Here is a 17,003-nt window from a genome sequence, read left to right as displayed (position 1 = left end):
GTGTCAAGCAGTGACTCTCACATCTAAGAAAAATACCACAGCAAAGGTATAGCAGGAAAATCAGTGTCTCCTTCCCAAACAGAACAGAAGGATCTTTTAAAAACTATTTTGTTAGTTTTTGTTTTCGAGACATTGTAGCCCTGGCTGCCCTGGAACTCGCTATGTAGACTAGACTAGCCTCAAACTCACAGAGACTCCCCTGCCTCTGCCTTCTGAGTGGGCTCTTTTTAAAACAAGACAAGGTCTGTCTACGTGGCCCAGACTGGTCTGGAACTCACAGCAATCCTCCTGCCTCAGCCTACCCACTGCTGAGATTATAGATATGTATCACCATGCCCAGCTAAGAAGTGGGGTTTTTTTTTCCTCTTTGTTTCTGTTGTGTTTTGTTTTATTTCTGAGGCAGGAGCACACGGAACCTAGGCTAGCCTTGAACATGCTAGGTAGCTAAGGATGTCTTTGAACTCTTGATCCTCCTGCCTCCACTTTTCCAAGTGCTTGGATAACAGGCATGTGTCACCACGGCCCTGCTGGAAGTGGCTTCTTAAAAAGATGTGACTGCCTCATGGTTCTAAGTTAGAGGGGAAAAAAAATAGCTGGACCTACGACAGAGGCTGATGGGAAAGAGGCCACTGTCCCTTTCCAGGGCTAAGCCGTGCTCTTTTGTCTCTCCCTAGTTCCTCCTGGAGCCAGAGGCCCCTCCCCTAAGCCCTCCAGCCTCTTCTGCCTGAGGCTGGCAGGGTGGGCCCAGCACAGCTGGGAAACATGCCTCACCTGATGTTGCCGTTGTTGGTGGCATATAGCACATGTCTGCAGATATGCTGGAACATGTCCTGGGCAGTGCTACAGCTCCGGGCGTCAAAGACCTGTGTACAGCCCACCAAGACCACGCCATAGAAGACTCTGAGGACCTTGGGGCTGGTTCAAAGTCCCCAGGGAAAGAGGGCAGCCGGCACGCCACTGCCCAGCAGTCACACCCTCGCCTCTACATCGGCAGTGCCCATCTCCAAGCTGCCCTACTGGCCACTGCTCTTGAGATGGGGCACAGAGACTCCCACTCAGAAGGTCCCAGCAAAACCAAATCCCCAAGAGTGTCTGTCTTTAAAACACCAAAGGGCAGGGTCTCCACGGCCCCAGCCTGGATCTTTGCTGCGGGAGTCTGTGCCATCCATGAGTTTCCTGGATTTTTCTCAATCCAAGTGCACTCAAAGGGACCCAACAAAAAAATGACCCTCCAAGGAGACGATTGGCCTGGGAGGCTAGGATAAATAAAATGTTCTTTAGGAGCCAAGAACGTAAACACTGGGGGCAAACACTTGCAGCGCCAGGGCCTCGGGAATAAGACATTCAAGGTTGCTGTTTGTTTCAGGGTGGCATGTGGTCTCCCACGTTTAACGTGAGAGTGGGGCTTCTAGAGACCCTGGTGTTTTAAAATAAGATCCCCGTCTCAGGGTTCGGCTGCAGTCTGCGGAGCGCTGGCCACTTGCTCCGTCTCAGGACCTGCCCATCCTGTTTCCTTCTTCTGCTCTGCCCGTAAGGCTCACCTGCAGGTTGGCCCACTGGATCCTGCCAATGCATCGAGGGGCGTTCCGCCAGGCTTGCTTGGTGGCAAAGATGAGCTCATCCCGTGTCAGCTGGTAGGTTCCTGTTGTTTCTATGTCCTTTGTTACGGCTTCCACCCTGGCCAGATGTTCCTCTATTTTTGCTCTGGGGGACAGGAAGCCGTCAGGAAGATTGACAATAGCAGGACCTTACATGGAGATTAATTCAATCCCCAGAGGTCAGGAACTGAATTCGGACACTAGAAGAGCCAACTGTCCCCCTTGGGACGCTGTCCCCTGTCCGGCTGGCTTTCTGACCCACTCTTAGCCTACTAGGGGCCAGTTTTTAATACTCTGCCACCTTGAAGTTCTTAGTCCTGTTGGAACAAAACCACACTTCCGCTTCTACACTGGACCCTGCAAGTTGTCATCATTGTCGATGTCATCATCATCATAATCATCATCATCGTCACCGTCATCACCACCATCATCATCACCATCACCATCATCACCATCACCACCACCATCATCACCATCATCATCACCATCACCTTGAGACAAAGTCTTGTTATGTAGCCCAGGCCAGCCTATAGAGCTTGTGATTCTCTTTCCTCTACCTCCCAAATACCTGGGATTGCAGATGCATGCCACCACAAGCAAGTTAGTAGCGACTGCCGTGTTTACTTTGCAATCAAAGGTCTTAAAGCTGTAGAGTGGAAAGTGCCAGGCCCAAGAACACAAGCATGGTAACGGAGAAATGAAGACGCAGACCCAGGCGGTCTCGCTGCCAACGCCAGGCTCCTAACTGTCTGCGGTGGACCGGACCTTCCACCTTCTACCCATGGGAAAACTGCAGCCTTGAGTGTTCCTCAGAGAGCAAGACAGGCCCAGACAAGACCTGAGGTCAGGACTCAGCCTGAAGGACCCTAGAGCCCACCCAAAGGAACCACACTCAGTGATTTAAGCATACTTCAAAATTATTTCAAGCGAGAGGATCTTGGTCACAACGACTTAGAAACACACGCACACCACAGCAACCTTGAGATCTCCGACCGGCACCACCAAAGGCTTTCGAAATGGCAACAAACAAAATTATTTAAAGAATGAACTTGTGATTAAGGGCAGCGGAGGACTTGGAATGAAACAGCCTTTGGGGCAGATGGAGGGTCTTGGCAACTCCTTTCTGATTACAGAAAGACTCAGAGACTCAGTGATGTTTGTCCTCAGTGATCCTTGTAAGGGGGAACTTCTGGGTGAGGTCAGTGTCTTCCTCATCAGAGGAAGATTCTAGAAATACCCCTACTCTGTACCTGAGCAGGAAAACAGCAGTGCCCATGGTATGGCGATGCCATGTAGAAGGAGAAAGTGAACTCTTGGTGGTGTTTACCCGAGAGGGGGCCTGGTTCCTTTGGAAGAGTTTTGGCCTCTCCCATTGTAATCTCAGGAGCGTCCAGGTCCTGAGCAAAGCCATTCTCTTCATGTAGTGAACAGGGTAGCAGCTCTGCTGGCAAGAAGGAATGGGGAGCCTTTGTCTACGTCCATCTTTCACAGGACTCTCGAGACAGACAATTGTTTTCTGGCCTTCCTGACTCAGAACAGCTCATGAAGCCACAGTCAGATTTTTATCCCTCTATACCCACGTGTAACTTCTAGAATATTTTGTGTCTGAAAGGGAAGGCGTGGCTCTCACACAATTATAAATGATCTCAAAGTACATTGTTAACTCCATTACAGACTGGGTGAAAGTTTGACTTGTAAAGGCAGACTAAAAAATCCACTCCCACACACAGTAACACCAAAGCTTCCACCATCCATGAGAGTATAACCCGTGGGAACACATAAGAAAGATGACTCTTAAAAGAATGTTTTAAACTTACTTTTTGTGTATTTTTAAGGTGGATTTTTGTTTTCGTTTGTTTGTTTATTTGAGGCAGGGACTCACTCTTAAAATTATTTTTTATGTTTTCTCCCAATTCCCTCAGATTTTTTCATGGTTTTGAGACAGAGTCTCACTAGGTAACCATGGCTGGCTTAGAGTTCACTATATAGACCAGGGTGGCCTCAGACTCACAGGGATCCTCCTGCCTCTGCCTTCTGAGTGCTAGGATTAAAGGCGTGTGCCACCACACCTAGTGAATTCTATTTTTAGCATTTCCTTTTTATCACTTTTTCTCCTCTGTTCTTTCTCATGTGTGGTACCAGAGTCTGAACCTAACCAAACTAGGTTTATTCTACCCGTGACCTACATCCTCAGCCCCTGCACTTATTTTTCTAACCTTTTATTTTCAGACAGGTTCTCACTACGTCTATCACCTAGGCAGTCCTTGAACTTGGAATCCTCCTGCAAGGACCTCAGTCTCTAGGGTAACTGGAATTACAGGCCTGCACCACAGGCCCACATTACACATTGTGTGGTTTCTCATGGTCATATTTCAGAGTCACGAGGAACGCTGTGGTGTCTCTTAGTTCTGAAAAGGATTGGATGGTTACTCTCAGGAAGTCAGGAGCTGAAAAAGTCCTGCATGTACAGATGTCTAGTCCACGCTACTGGAAGCCTTCAGCTGCTGCTGTCCCTGCACCCCTGGGACAGGCTGTTGTTCATCACTCCTGGGGACCAAGACATGGACGGTCGAAAATGAGAAGTAAAGGCATTTGCCCAGGCACTGAGCAGAGCCCTGTAGCCTCCCTGGGCTTCCTAAGACCCAACCAACTGTGTTTGGAATGCCAGCTGGGTATCCCAGCTCCAAAAAGAGTCAGGATACTGAAGGGCCAAAGGGCTACATGCTAGGGTGCTGAGACTACCAGCCAGGATCCCAGCACCAGCATCCTAATGTACGTCTTCAAGCAGGTCCTACCTGCCCTTGAGACTGCTGCCCTTGGTCCAGGGGGCCAGCCTTGGTCCAGGGGGCCAGCCTTGGTCCAGGGGGCCAGACATCTGTGTTCTGTAAGCCCCCAGGTAGGGTTGGGAAGCTTTGCTACAGAAGACAGGGGCCTCTTGTCAAGCACCCTCTCAGCTCTAGCACTCAATAGACAGGTGGAGCAGGTATCCCCAAGAACAGCAATTTCTGCTCTGGGTCCCAGATATCCTTCTGTGTCTCATGTCCCCAGGTGGAACTGCTATGTGAGGCTGGACCACAAAACGACCCTGCCACACTGTGTCCAGCTGCAGAGCAGATGTTCATTATCTTGGTCAGTCACTCTTACAACATCTTTGTGTATTTTGGTTAGAATGTTTTAGAGAGGTTAAATTACTTAGTCACATATTCTATCGGGACGATAACAATGCTCTGCATTCAGGCATTAGCACTCCGACCTGTCATCCCAGCACTCGGGACAATCATGGGCAGAAGCCAGCCTCCACTATTTCATGAGATGCTGTCTCAAAAAACATGTAATGAGGGGCCAGAGAGATGTCTCAGTGAGTAAAGACACTTGTCACCACGTCTGATGATCTCAGTTCAAACCCAGGAATCCACATCGTGGAAGGAGATGCCCGACTCCCACAGACTGTCCTCTGATTTTCATACACTTGCTATGGCTCAGGTTCCCCGTTCTCCAACAAATAAACAAATGCTTAAAAATTAAATATCGACACACAACAATAACTAAGACCTCGGTTGCGTTCATTACAGGCCAGCACAGTCCTTAGCTCTCTATAGCCTCTAATTCATTTAACCTTCATACAAACTCCTACAAGGTGTGTATATTATATTAGATATTTTCAGGCAAGAAAACCAGGCACACAGAGAGGAAGAAACTTGCTGAGGTTTGAACTTGGGTAGGTGGCTGATTGGACCCCAACTCTTTATCATGTCACACCGCCTGTCCTTGGTCTCAATTGTATGTCTTGACAACGAAATTGGCAAGTGGCAGTGAAAAACATTTGTATTCCAGGCTGGACCATGCTTGGTGCTTGACACGTGTTTGGTTATACAGTGACTGACCTAAGAATGACGGAGGCTGGGCCCTGGGCTCACTGAAGCCTCCTGGGTAAGAAGATGAACACACTCAGGGATACGGCACCCCACCAAGTCAGGCATCCTAGGATAATGTCAAGGGTGTCTCCGGGAATCTTGCTCACATCTGTAGGAGGAGAGGCCTGACCACATAGTCTCTAAGCTTCCTACTACTTGAGGATAAAAGCATCCATTCTGAGTCACTGTTCCACAGTCTGTAGGCTAGGACGCTGTCCTAAACTTGCAGCTGTCCTAAACTTGCACAAATCTCACGGCTGTCTAGTAAGCCATTTTACAGATAAGGAAGTTGAGGCCCAGTGAATTTCTCCAGGGCTCAGGAGTGGCTGTGGTGGAGCCAGAACCCCAACCAGTTACCCTCTGCTCTACACTGTCAGACATTATTACAGTGCCTAAGCCTCCTCCAGGGTCGGCTCTGGGCCTAGAACCATGGCAAGTCTGGAGATTGCAGAGTTCAGGGGTCAGCATGGGACAGTTGGTGTCAGGACAGCCCCAGGGAGGGGGGGGGGAATGTCACTCTGACAAAAGCCAGACTTACTCTGTGAAGGAGCCGTAATACTGGTTGATGAACTCAATGGCTTGAGGCAGAAGCTCCTCCAGAGAGGTGGGCTTGTCTCTGGGTCCTCTGGTCAAATTCTTGGAGTTCATGATGGACCCCATGCAAGATCTGGACCTGCAGGTGAAATCCTAGGAAGAGAGGTAGGGGGTAAGTAGGCCTCCCAGTCTCCCCCTCCCCCGAAACAGTCGCCCGGCCTTCCTTTGGGTACTATGCTCACAATGACTCTATGCAGACACCCTCTCCTTGGGGTCTACCAAGATTTCTCCTAGCCTAGCTCTCCTCTCCTTTCCTGAGACCCAGTGGGTATGAGCTGGTTCTCTCTGTCCCTGCTCTCCAGGCAGCTAAAGACCCAGTGCCAGCCTCAGAGAAAACCCCACAGCTTCCTCATAGGAGACTTCTTGTCTGTTTTCCTTTCTGAAGAGACCCAGGTGGCTCCTGTGGGAACGCGGGTCCAGTGTTGGCCTAGAGAAAATGGATGAGCAGCTGAACATTCCAAAATCAGGGAGGGACGGGAAGAAATGCCAGAAAGATGGATGCCCGGATGATAACTGTGAATTCTGGAGTCAGAGTAAGGAACCTTAAAAGACAATCAGTTCCGGTTCACTGGCCATTTGGGCCACTGTTACCTTCCTATCAAACAGTGCTTGAATCCTTCCACTCACAGGAAGCTCATTGCTTTCTCTGTTGGTTCAGTCCCGCTTTGGACAATTCTAAGAGGAAACTCAGATACTTTTGAAATCTAAGAAAATAGGAACTGGCTCCTGTAGCCTTCTGTCTGACCCTCTAGGTTATCTGCTGCCCAATCAGGTGGTTAACAGGAAACTGGATTTACTTACTGCCGACTATAATTTATAAAAACAGAGTTCCCAGCATCTTTTGTCTGAGAAGATGGCTGTCTACTAAGTCCAGGGGATATGTGGTGGACCCACAAAGGTCCTAATGGTACCCTAGTTAGGACAAAGGTGGTCCTCCCCAGCCCCCCCAGATTTCTCACCGACGTGGCCTTGTGGTGAAGGGTGTCTTGCAAAATCTCCCCACTGCCCCAGTTTTTGATCTTCACGTGCTGTGGGTGGGTCGATGGAGGCACATGCAGCTTGTCCAGGGATTCCGGACCATTCTAAGATGGGTAAACATCCAGGGTTTTCCAAATGCCTGGAACCCCAACAACCCATACAAGAGTCCCCTGCACCTCTGTACTCTGCTTGGGTGAGGGATGGAGCTTTGTGTGGACACACAGGCAGGGCACACACACACACAGGGCCAGGCCAGTCCTCCCCCCTCCCCAGAAGTTGGGCCAGAGCCAGCTGAGTACTGCAGGTGGCAGGGCCAGGGCCATGCTTCTGTCCTTACCAAGGCCCAGCCAGTGCTGGCTCATAAGGGGAATTCACGTTAGACGGGAAGGCCGCTGCTGTAGCTGGGCCTGCCAAGGACAGAGCTGGGAGCTGTGAAGTTAACAGATACTCCCCTGTCGGCTTCCCCAGGGATACCTTTCCCCTTCCCCACCTCTCTGCCACCTCTCTACAGTCCTTAGGATGGAAAGGACTTCAGGAAGATGGGACCCATGGCCAGAAGCCAGGGACTGAGTCTAGAGACTGAACAGCTAAGTCTGAGATCATTCTAGAATGTCCCGCCCATAATTCTGGGAATGGTCTCAAACCGCAGACACCTATACTGTCAACCACCCAAGCAAGTTATCTGGGTGCCGGTGCACCCTGGGGACCTCCTTTCTCGGTCATCAAGACTGTCCTATTGTTCACTGCCTCCTTGGCTCCCTCTGTGCCCCAGGTCTGGGTGGCTCTACTCGCTCCCCAGACCTTGGCTTCCTGTGCCTTCCTTCCCAGGCTCCAAAGGGCTGTGTAGCCTGGATCTCCCAAGGAGAATGAAGAAGGGCCTTCCCACACACCATAGCCAAGCCACTGACCTGCACTGTCCCATCGAGGGGCTGGGGGGAACCATTTTGGTGCTTGGCAGGTCTGTGAGCCTTAGGGTCATCCTGTGTTGTTGGGCTGTGAAGAGAAGGTTATGGTGAGATGGAGTCTGGGAGTGGAGAGGGTCTTGGGAGGAGGCCTCTGTGAGTCCCTATCTGGCAGATGAGGCACTGGGGGCTAGAGGTGGGAATGACCTGTCGCTGGCTTCCCATCAAGGGGGATGAGGGAGCCCGTCTCGGAGAATCTTGTCACCACCTTCTCGTTTCATCTTTACTTTTACTACCCAAAGCTAAAATGATACGAGGGGAGCAAGTCAAAGCTATTCAGACAGGAGCACACAGAAGCTCTGGGGAAATGCCCTTCTCAGAAAGCCAAGTGCAAATGTCCCGACAGTCCCGTCCTCCCAGGCCTTAGTTTAAGCTGGGCATGGTAGCATATGACTGGAATCCGGCTTCTGGCAGGTGGTGGCAGAAGGATCAGGGGTTCAAGGCCAGTCTCAACTACACAGAAAGCTCAAAGCCAGTCTGGGCTATATGAGAACCTATCTACAAAGCACACAAACAATCCCATAACACTCAATTTGACTTATTTACTCTGTATATCACACTGGCTTCCAACTCGTGGCAATCCATCTGCCTGAACCTCCTGAGTGCTGAGATTACAGTCACAAGCCACAATGCCTGTTACTCCAAGTATTTATCTTGTGAAAAGCGAAAGGAACAAAAGCCAGGTGTGGATGGCACATACTTGTGGTCCCAATACTTAGAAAGTAGAGGCAGGAGGATCAGGAGTTCAAGGTCATCCTAAGCTACATAGGGAATTCAAAGTTAGCCTGTGCAACATGTTTATTTTAAAAAATAAGATAGAAATAAAATAAAAATAACTAGTTGGAAAAAAAAAGCCAAACACAGTAGAGCACGCCTTTAATCCCAGCACTCAGAAGACAGAGGCAGGTAGGTCTCAAGAGTTTGAGGCCAACCTGGTGTACAAAGTGAGTTCCAGGACAGCCATGGCTAACAGAGAAACTCTGTCTGGAAAAACATAAACAAATAATTAAAGAAGAAAGAAAGAAAGGATGGAAAAGCCGTGTCTGCTGGTGAAGAGTTACAGCCACATTTCTAGCAGAGTTGAAGATGAACTCTTGGCACCAGAAAAGAAAAAAAACAAAACAAACAAACAAACAAACAAACAGAAAGCCAGACAACTATCGATATAGTCACTGCCTCAACTATCCACAACCATAATTTTTACTACAGTGCACTGTTATAATGGTTCTGTGTTATTAGTAGTTATTGTTGGGAATATCCTACTTTACCCAACTTATATTTTAAACTTCATCATCGGTAAGTATGGGTGGGACAGAAAGAGTGTACACGCAGGATTCATTACTGCTGTGGTTTCAGACGTCCCCTGTGGTCCTAGAGTGTGCAAAGGACAGCTGCAGGCATCTGAACCAAGCTATACACCAACCTGAGAAGTGTCCTGTAGACGAGCCATAAAAAACATTGGCTTGGCAACACCTTGACCTAGACCCATTTGTGCGCACCCTTGTAAAATCCAGATTTAGCTGATTGTGGTAACACATGCCTGTGATCCCAGAACCAAGGAAACAGAGAGATTTTCCGTGAGTTCCAAGCCAGGCTAGGCTAAACAGTAAGACCCTGTCTCAAAAACAAACAAAATCCGGGGTCTGAGAGATGGCTCGGTGTTTAAAAGCACTTATTTCTCTTGCAGAGGACCCAAGATTTGGTTTCCAGCACCCACAAGGTGGCTTACAACCATCTCTAACTTTAGTTCCAGGAGATCTGAAGCCCTCTTCTGACTTATACGAGCACCAGGTGTGCATGTGGTACACAAACATGCCTGCAGGCAAAACATCCACACACATAAAACAGATAAATCTAAAGTAAAATGAAGCAAAACCCCCAAAGTCCAGTTTTCGTTTCCTCCCTGCTTAGTCATTTAGTAATAACTCACTCCCTGGTCCCTCATCCCCGAGTGAGCTGTCACTGTCCAGGTGTCCGTTCGGCAGGAATCTGGTTGGGTCAGTTCAGCGAGAATCTGCTTATCTTTGGCTGGAACTTGCCCTTGCCCTGCTGTGTTTGTGTGGACCCTGTCTCTCCCTCCATTGCAAGATTGCAGTGGTCCCTGAACCCACCTGAGGGACCGTCCTCAGTAAAGTCCTCCTTGTCGTGAGTCAGCAAGTATCACTAAAATGGAGCATGCTGGCTGGTGTCCGGAAGAACCCCAGCACTCAAGGTGACGTGGAGCATTGTTTAGCCCGGGCTATATAGTGAAAGGCTATCTCAACAAAACAAAACAAACACAAAACTACAAACAAACACCCCCTCCCCCCTCCCCCCTCCCCAAAATATAACCCAAACAAACAAAATCATGGAGCATTTCTTGCTTGCTTGCGAGACAGGGTTTCATGTACCTCCGACTACTCTTGAACTCACTATTCAGCTGACGACGTCCTTGAACTCTCGCCTCTACCTCCTGAGTGCTGGGATTTCAGGCATGTGTTGCCACACCCAGCTGGATAATTTTTCTTTAACCTGCTCCTCTGGTCTGGACTGGTATGCTTCACCAGAAAGAAAAAGGAAGCCAAGATTTGTGTTCTTACCATCCTCTCTTGACCCATCCTTCACATCCAGGCCACCCTGGCTGGGCTTCACAATTTGGGGAATAGAATTAGATCAGAAACATCCCCCTAGGCTATAGTAATAGACTTAAAGACAATGTCACTGTCTACTTAAGTGCTTCTCCTAAACATCAAAATGTTTTAAATGCTATCTGAAATCCACTGTTGAGATGAGACACAGTTAGCTTGGCCCCAGGGTCCACGGCTGCATGCTCAGGTTGTGAGTAATAACTCAGACTGGATACCTGCTGATCTTCTCAGTGACAGCCTGAGTGCATGCATGCAGTGTGTGTGTGTGTGTGTGTGTGTGTGTGTGTGTGTGTGTGTGTGAGTGAATTCGGGCTCCAGTGGGACTGAAAGCACCTGGGGGAAATGCCAGTAAAAGTTCACGATGATTAGCATAATTGGTAAGTCATGAGCTATTTAAATTTCATTCTTTTCTTTTTAACTTTATACCTTTTAAAGATATATATATATATATATATATATATATATATATATATGGGATTTTTATAATTTTTCAAGTACTTTTATAGTTAGGATTAAGGAGGAAAAAATGTAACAGTGACTAAACAGAGCTTTGCTCCAGCTACTATGTCCTGCCACCAGTTAGCAGATTTCTTCTGGCCACCCGCTAAAGGAGACCTAGGACCAGGTGTCAGATGAGCGCTTTAAGACTCAGGACCCTTGGTTCCAAATCACTGCGCTGTGTATGTCGAGCCGCAGACACTCCCAAACCCACAGCCTGGCTGAGACCTGCCGGCCCCTGGTAGGAGTGAACGGTCATTAAGGACTTTCAGGCAAAAGGAACCACGGGAGCTTGCTCGGGGCAGATCTGCAGCCATGGTGTGGCAGAAGTAGGTGCCGAGGAGGGAGTACTGAGCCCACAGCTGGCGGGGTCCGGACTGCTCCGTCAGCCCACCTGTCTTGTGAGAGGGAGAAAGTCTTATTGTAAAAGAAGATCGTCTTTGCCCTCTTAACGTATTTGTCTAGAACGCGGTAAGGAGGAGAGGGCAACAAGGCAGTGTGTGTGTGTGTGTGTGTGTGTGTGTGTGTGTGTGTGTGTGTGTAAGAGCACTCGTTTAAATGCAGTTCAATTCCCAGTACCGCAAAAACACATTAAACAGTGGCACACGCCTATAATCCCAGCATTTAGGAAGCCGAGGCAGGATTTCCAGGTTTGATGCTGACCTATCAACATAGCCAGAACCCATCTCAAAGCGACGCAGCTCAGAAGTTCCTTGGTGCAAAAGCACCCACTGGGTGGCACGCGTGGGCGCTCAGCCCGACCCCTCTCGCGTCCCAGCGGGGTCACCGGGGCGCCCAACGCTCTCGCGGCTCCCCAGGCCCCGCGCGCTGTACCTGGCTGCGCCCACGCGGCGGGCGACCTTCGGGCCGAAGATCCTGCGCAGGAAGCGGCAGAGCCGTGGCCGGGCGGCGTCGCACGCGCTGCTCAGCCCGTCGCGCATGGCTGGGCCACGGCCGCTCGCTGACGCTGTCCCTTTATCTCCGCGGAACCCCTCAGCGTCCGCCCCCACCTCCCACCCCACCCCCAGCCTCGCAGCGCCCGCCTCCTCCAGCGCTCCAGGCTTGGCCCCTAGGTGGCCCAGAACAACCAGCCGTGTGCGTTCCCTTGCGATGACAATAAGGATCGCGACCTAGACTCCCCGCTGCACCGGCATCTCCCATGTCTATTATTTTCTCTCCCCCTAACGAAATCCACCCAAGAAGGCAAGTCTTTATTACCTCCGTTTGGTAGAAGCAGAAGCTGAGGGACCAGAGAAAGACTGGTCCTGCTCAAGGCCGCACAACAGCCCCAGGGCCACTTCGGCCTCTGCTTCACCAAAACTCTCCCAGGAAACATGCTGTCCTTTCTCCCTGTCCTTCGTGATTCCAGAAAGGAAAAGAAAGCTTAAGGTTGAGGGTGACTTCTAGTGGGGAAAGTGGGGGCCCATCGGAACCAAAGCATCCCTAGGTCCCCTCAAGCCTCTGGATCCTGCTACGTAGAAGGCACAGGACCAAGGTATTTTGTTCTGTTAGTAGGTTGTAATTTGGGGTCAGGACAGCTGATAGGACCCGGGTGGAGTATGATTGCAGCCCTCAGGGACCCTCCGGGCCAATATTTCAGCAAATGAAACTCAAGTCCAAAGTAGAGTTCCAGGAGTGTTTCTTTTTAGCACCCTGTAACCCAAGCACTAAGGCTTAGCTTCACTTTGCTCCAAACTCCCTGTGGTTCACCTAGAAGAGCTCACGTTTACCCTTGGTCTCTAAAACACGCACGTGCGCATGCATGGACACACCCTGCACACTTCTGAATCACTTGTTTACACAAAGTCGAAAGCCACCAGGAACAGGCTCTTGGTTTGCAGGGATTTGAAAAGTATGCTTTAAAATAAAAATAAATAATCGGCTCCTGCTGCCTTCAGACTAAAACCCCCTTTGTAAGCTGCTTCCTCTTCCAGGAACATCCTCTGGCCACCTTTCCTGGGCAGTCCCATTTCAGCTGGGCTCCCTCCTCCAGAAAGCCACCGGCCACCCATTGGCCCCTGCTGACCCCACAGCCGGGCCATACTCTCAGAAGGCTCAAGGGCGCAGTCTCCTATTACCCCTCCCTTACCTGACCCCTCCCCCACACATAAAGCTCTCTAACGTCTTGCTTTGCCAGGACTGCCCCAAACTAGGGAGGAAGCCATTGCCATCCCCTTCCCTCCCTGACTGTGGCAATGGATCCGTTTTTCTCATTCTGAGTGCAGCACCTGGTAGGTCCTCAGGGAAAGAGCACATTGGACTAGGCTCAGATCTCAGCTCCTCCACTTTCTAGAAACTGGCCCTTGTTAAACGAGATAAAAACAGTTCCCACCTGCCTGTTGATGTCATCCACGGGGTTATGAAGTGGCAAAGCTAGTCCTCTCGGCCTATTAGTTCCCTTTCTAAATCTGGCTGCACAGGGACGTTTAGGTTTGCCCTGCATTCTACCTCCAGGGGGCGCTGCCCACTGTAGTCCTGCAAACACCTGAACCAGGTGCAGACAGGCTTGGATGTGATTCTGTATCATGACGTTGCAGAGAGAGTCACCTTTTGGGTTGCGTTAGCCTCAAGTTCCGGGCTATGGCTGTGGACTCCTAGCAATCTCTAGAATTCTCCCAGCCTGTCCATATATATCATTGTTGGAGGACTAGTTCAGCTCTAAGAACAGGAGTCTGTCCCACAGGATTTCAACCCCACCCCCAATATAAACCCAGAGTGCAAGCGTGGGGAGAGCAGCCCTGCATGCCTTAGCTGGACTTCGTCTCCATTCTCTGGGACACTGGCACCCGTGAGAAGACGCTGTTCTGTGAGGGGCTTCTTCAACCTCGCCTCACGTCTCTCTCCCCTTCCTCAGCCCCACAGAGACGCACCAGACCAACCTCAGATTTCACCTCTGTCCATAGCAGTCATGCAACCCAGTCTTTCCTCTCCTGAGTCTCATTTGCAGAATGAGACCTTAGCGAAGGACCCCATGGAGGTCAAGTTCAAAGTGTATAGGTGCATGCACTGTGTAGTCCTGGTGATAAAGAGTGTCAGTCAAAGGTAACAAACCCTTTTGTTTATCAATATCCGTGGCATGCAGAAATACTTCAGTGTGCCTTATGTATACCTTATTTCATCCCTAGCATGCTATCAGGTAGATTACACTGCAGACCTGCCTGAGATTCAAATAGGTTGACTTGCTCAAAGTCACACAGTCACTGAGGACAGCACAGGGTCATATTGACACCCTTCAGTTGTCTAATAGTCAAAATATCTAACAGCTGGTGGGGCACATGCCCTGGACAATCAGGGTGTCATCCGAGCTAACCACTAGGCTCTCCAGCCTCCACTCTCATGTATTCTTCCCTTCTTCCTCTAGAGAGTCCAGACTCCCATGGGAGCAACACCAGGCCCTAGGCCTCCCTTCTGCACACCATAGCTGCACCAGACTCCAGCAGTGCCTTGGAGACCAGGCTCTCTCAGCAGAGAGAGGCAGCAGGGGCATGGAAACCCCCTCGGAAACAAGCTGGAGGTGGGAGCAGAGACCGCTTACCTGGGAACAGCACTTGGGGCTTTCCCCACATTGTTGTTAATGTCCTTTTCCTCCTTCGAGTCACCTTGGTGGGATTTGACTCTGAACAGAAACTTCCAGGGGCAGGCCATGTCTGCGACTTTGCACTCCTGTTTCAGCTCGGAGATGTTCTCTGTGGGGGCTGAGGAAGGGGAGAGAGACGTGAGGCGAGGTTGAAGAAGCCCCTCACAGAACAGCGTCTTCTCACGGGTGCCAGTGTCCCAGAGAATGGAGACAAAGTCCAGCTAAGGCATGCAGGGCTGCTCTCCCCATGCTTGCACTCTGGGTTTATATTGGGGGTTGGGGTTGAAATCCTGTGGGACAGACTCCTGTTCTGCAAAGGAACACATAACAAAGGAACAACACTGGACGCCTGCCGCATAGCCACCTACCGAAGACCAAGGAAGCGTCCACAACTCTCCTTAGGAGGACTCAGTGGCTCAGGGCAGGGCTATCCTTGGCCTCGAGCAAGGTGGACAGGAGCTGGGGACACTGAAGCAAAGTGTATATCTACACTTGCCTGACCCTTCTTGCTACCTGTTGCTGGGAAGAGCCGACAGCTGTCAGTAGTAACCTTCCTGTTAGCTCTGCACGTGGCACTCCAGTCCTGGCCACCTTTCCTTTGATTTGGGAGTCATTGTTCATCCTAAGCCAAGGATGCTATGGATACCACATGTTCCCTTTTCATTATTCCAGGAGAAATCAAAGATTTGTGGAAAAGGGAATTAAATTCTCAGCGCTTGAGGTTGTTCCCTTTAAGAAAATGATAAGAAACGGAGAGAGGCAGAGCCTGGGGGTGTCTGGGCTTCTCCATGGCCAGTGCCCTCCCCTCCCTGGGGAAAGACATCCTCGGATAGCAGTGGGAATGAGAACTCACCCGGGAACCTCAGAACCCTGATGACCTGGATCCTAACCTGAAGCAGTCTAGTTACTTGATCTAAATCAAGTCAGTCAGCAGAAACTCACTCTTCGCTCCCTACCTTATCAGATTTGGGGGTGGGGAAGGGGTACATTTTATAAGACTAGCTAAGATACACTATATACTAGAAAAATTTCCGAAGGTGGCCCCCCATTCTGAACTTTCTAGAAAGCTTTTCTTTGTAGTATTATCACCACAGTATATATTTGCAGAGAAGAAGTCTGACCCAGACGCCCTGTTGAACAGTCAAAAGCTCCTGGGGCTGTTTTCCCTAGACCTTCCGTCAGCTCCAGTTCATCCACCAAAAAAGGAGAAAGGGGAAAAAAAAAAAAAAAAAAGCCTGATTTTCTGGCCTTTCCCAAACAGGAAGATGCTCCTACGAGCAGCTGTCCCCAACACAAGACTCACCTTGCAGCTGACTAGGCTACTCCGTGCAGTGAACACCACGCAAGCCTGAGGAACCTCAAGAGAGTCTCTAACTGCAGTCCCCTCACCAAGGTGGCTGAAAGGTTTCAAACCAGTGACACTGTATCCTCTGGGGCCAGAGTCTCAGCCTTCAACTCCCTGTGAAGCTGTGGCCCGGGCAGCAGCCATCAGGTATTTATACCCAGTCCCTGCTCTCCAGGGCTATTTTGCATACAGTCTCTGGTCCCAAAGGGAGAGTCCCCAGTTGGGTGCAGTTAGCTCATTTATGATGGGCACTCCTAGTCTGTGGGCAGTATTACATCACTTTGTGTGGTGCATCCCCAGCAAGGCCACCTCTTCCTGGTCTCCGGTCCAAGGCAGTGACCACTGGGCAGCAGGTGGCCACTTCAACGCTGGGTCACTAGGGAGGGAGGCTTTTCTTGGCTAAGCCACATAGTCTGGCTTGCAGGTTCCAGGGGGATTTTGTTCTGGGCTTGGAGCTGTCTGGTTAATTTCTGTCTGTTCTCTCATTTTCAGTTTGCAGCGGGAGTCCAGGGAGCTGGGAAATACTGACGGTATGGAACGTGCTGGAAAAAAAGGTCCAAGTTCCAGAAGGCCAGTGATGCTGGATGATGCCAATATTCCAACAGGCTCCTGAAACATTCATCAGGAGGGTTTTTTTTTTTTTTTAGAAAAGATGGAAGGCAGGCTGTAGGCACAGGGAAGCCTCTGAGATACTGATTTACTTGGCATTCTCCCACTAGTAGTAAGTTAGCTTGGGCATCATGGCGGGTAGGGCTATGGTGGGCAAAGTCTCCTTTTCACAATGGACATTATAGTGTGACTTCTTATATGCAAAATTATAATTTTCCACCTGGGTGTGCTGGCACAAGCCTTTAACCCCAGCACTTGAGAGGCAGCAAAAAGCAGATCCCTGAGTTTGGGCCAGCCTGGT

At 50.0% G+C, this 17,003-nt stretch overlaps 1 protein-coding gene across 1 annotated transcript in view; it reads right to left on the bottom strand.

Annotated features, from left to right (window-relative positions):
• Nos2 (nitric oxide synthase 2) overlaps positions 1–14,816 on the bottom strand; it is a 39,336-nt gene extending 24,520 nt beyond the window's left edge. The window contains exons 1-6 of the mRNA XM_059269564.1: positions 14,707–14,816; positions 7,993–8,077; positions 7,066–7,188; positions 6,051–6,199; positions 1,542–1,704; positions 772–863 (exon numbers count right to left, since the gene is read on the bottom strand). Of these exons, the coding sequence (XP_059125547.1) occupies positions 772–863; positions 1,542–1,704; positions 6,051–6,199; positions 7,066–7,188; positions 7,993–8,077; positions 14,707–14,816 (722 nt within the window). The remainder of the gene's footprint in view (positions 1–771; positions 864–1,541; positions 1,705–6,050; positions 6,200–7,065; positions 7,189–7,992; positions 8,078–14,706) is intronic.
• Positions 14,817–17,003: the final 2,187 nt, after the last annotated feature.

Source organism: Peromyscus eremicus, chromosome 8a, assembly GCF_949786415.1.
Source record: "Peromyscus eremicus chromosome 8a, PerEre_H2_v1, whole genome shotgun sequence".
NCBI classification, from domain to species: Eukaryota; Metazoa; Chordata; class Mammalia; order Rodentia; family Cricetidae; genus Peromyscus; species Peromyscus eremicus.
Note: the sequence above shows the minus strand (reverse complement) of the source record. Positions and strands in the feature narration are given on the sequence as shown.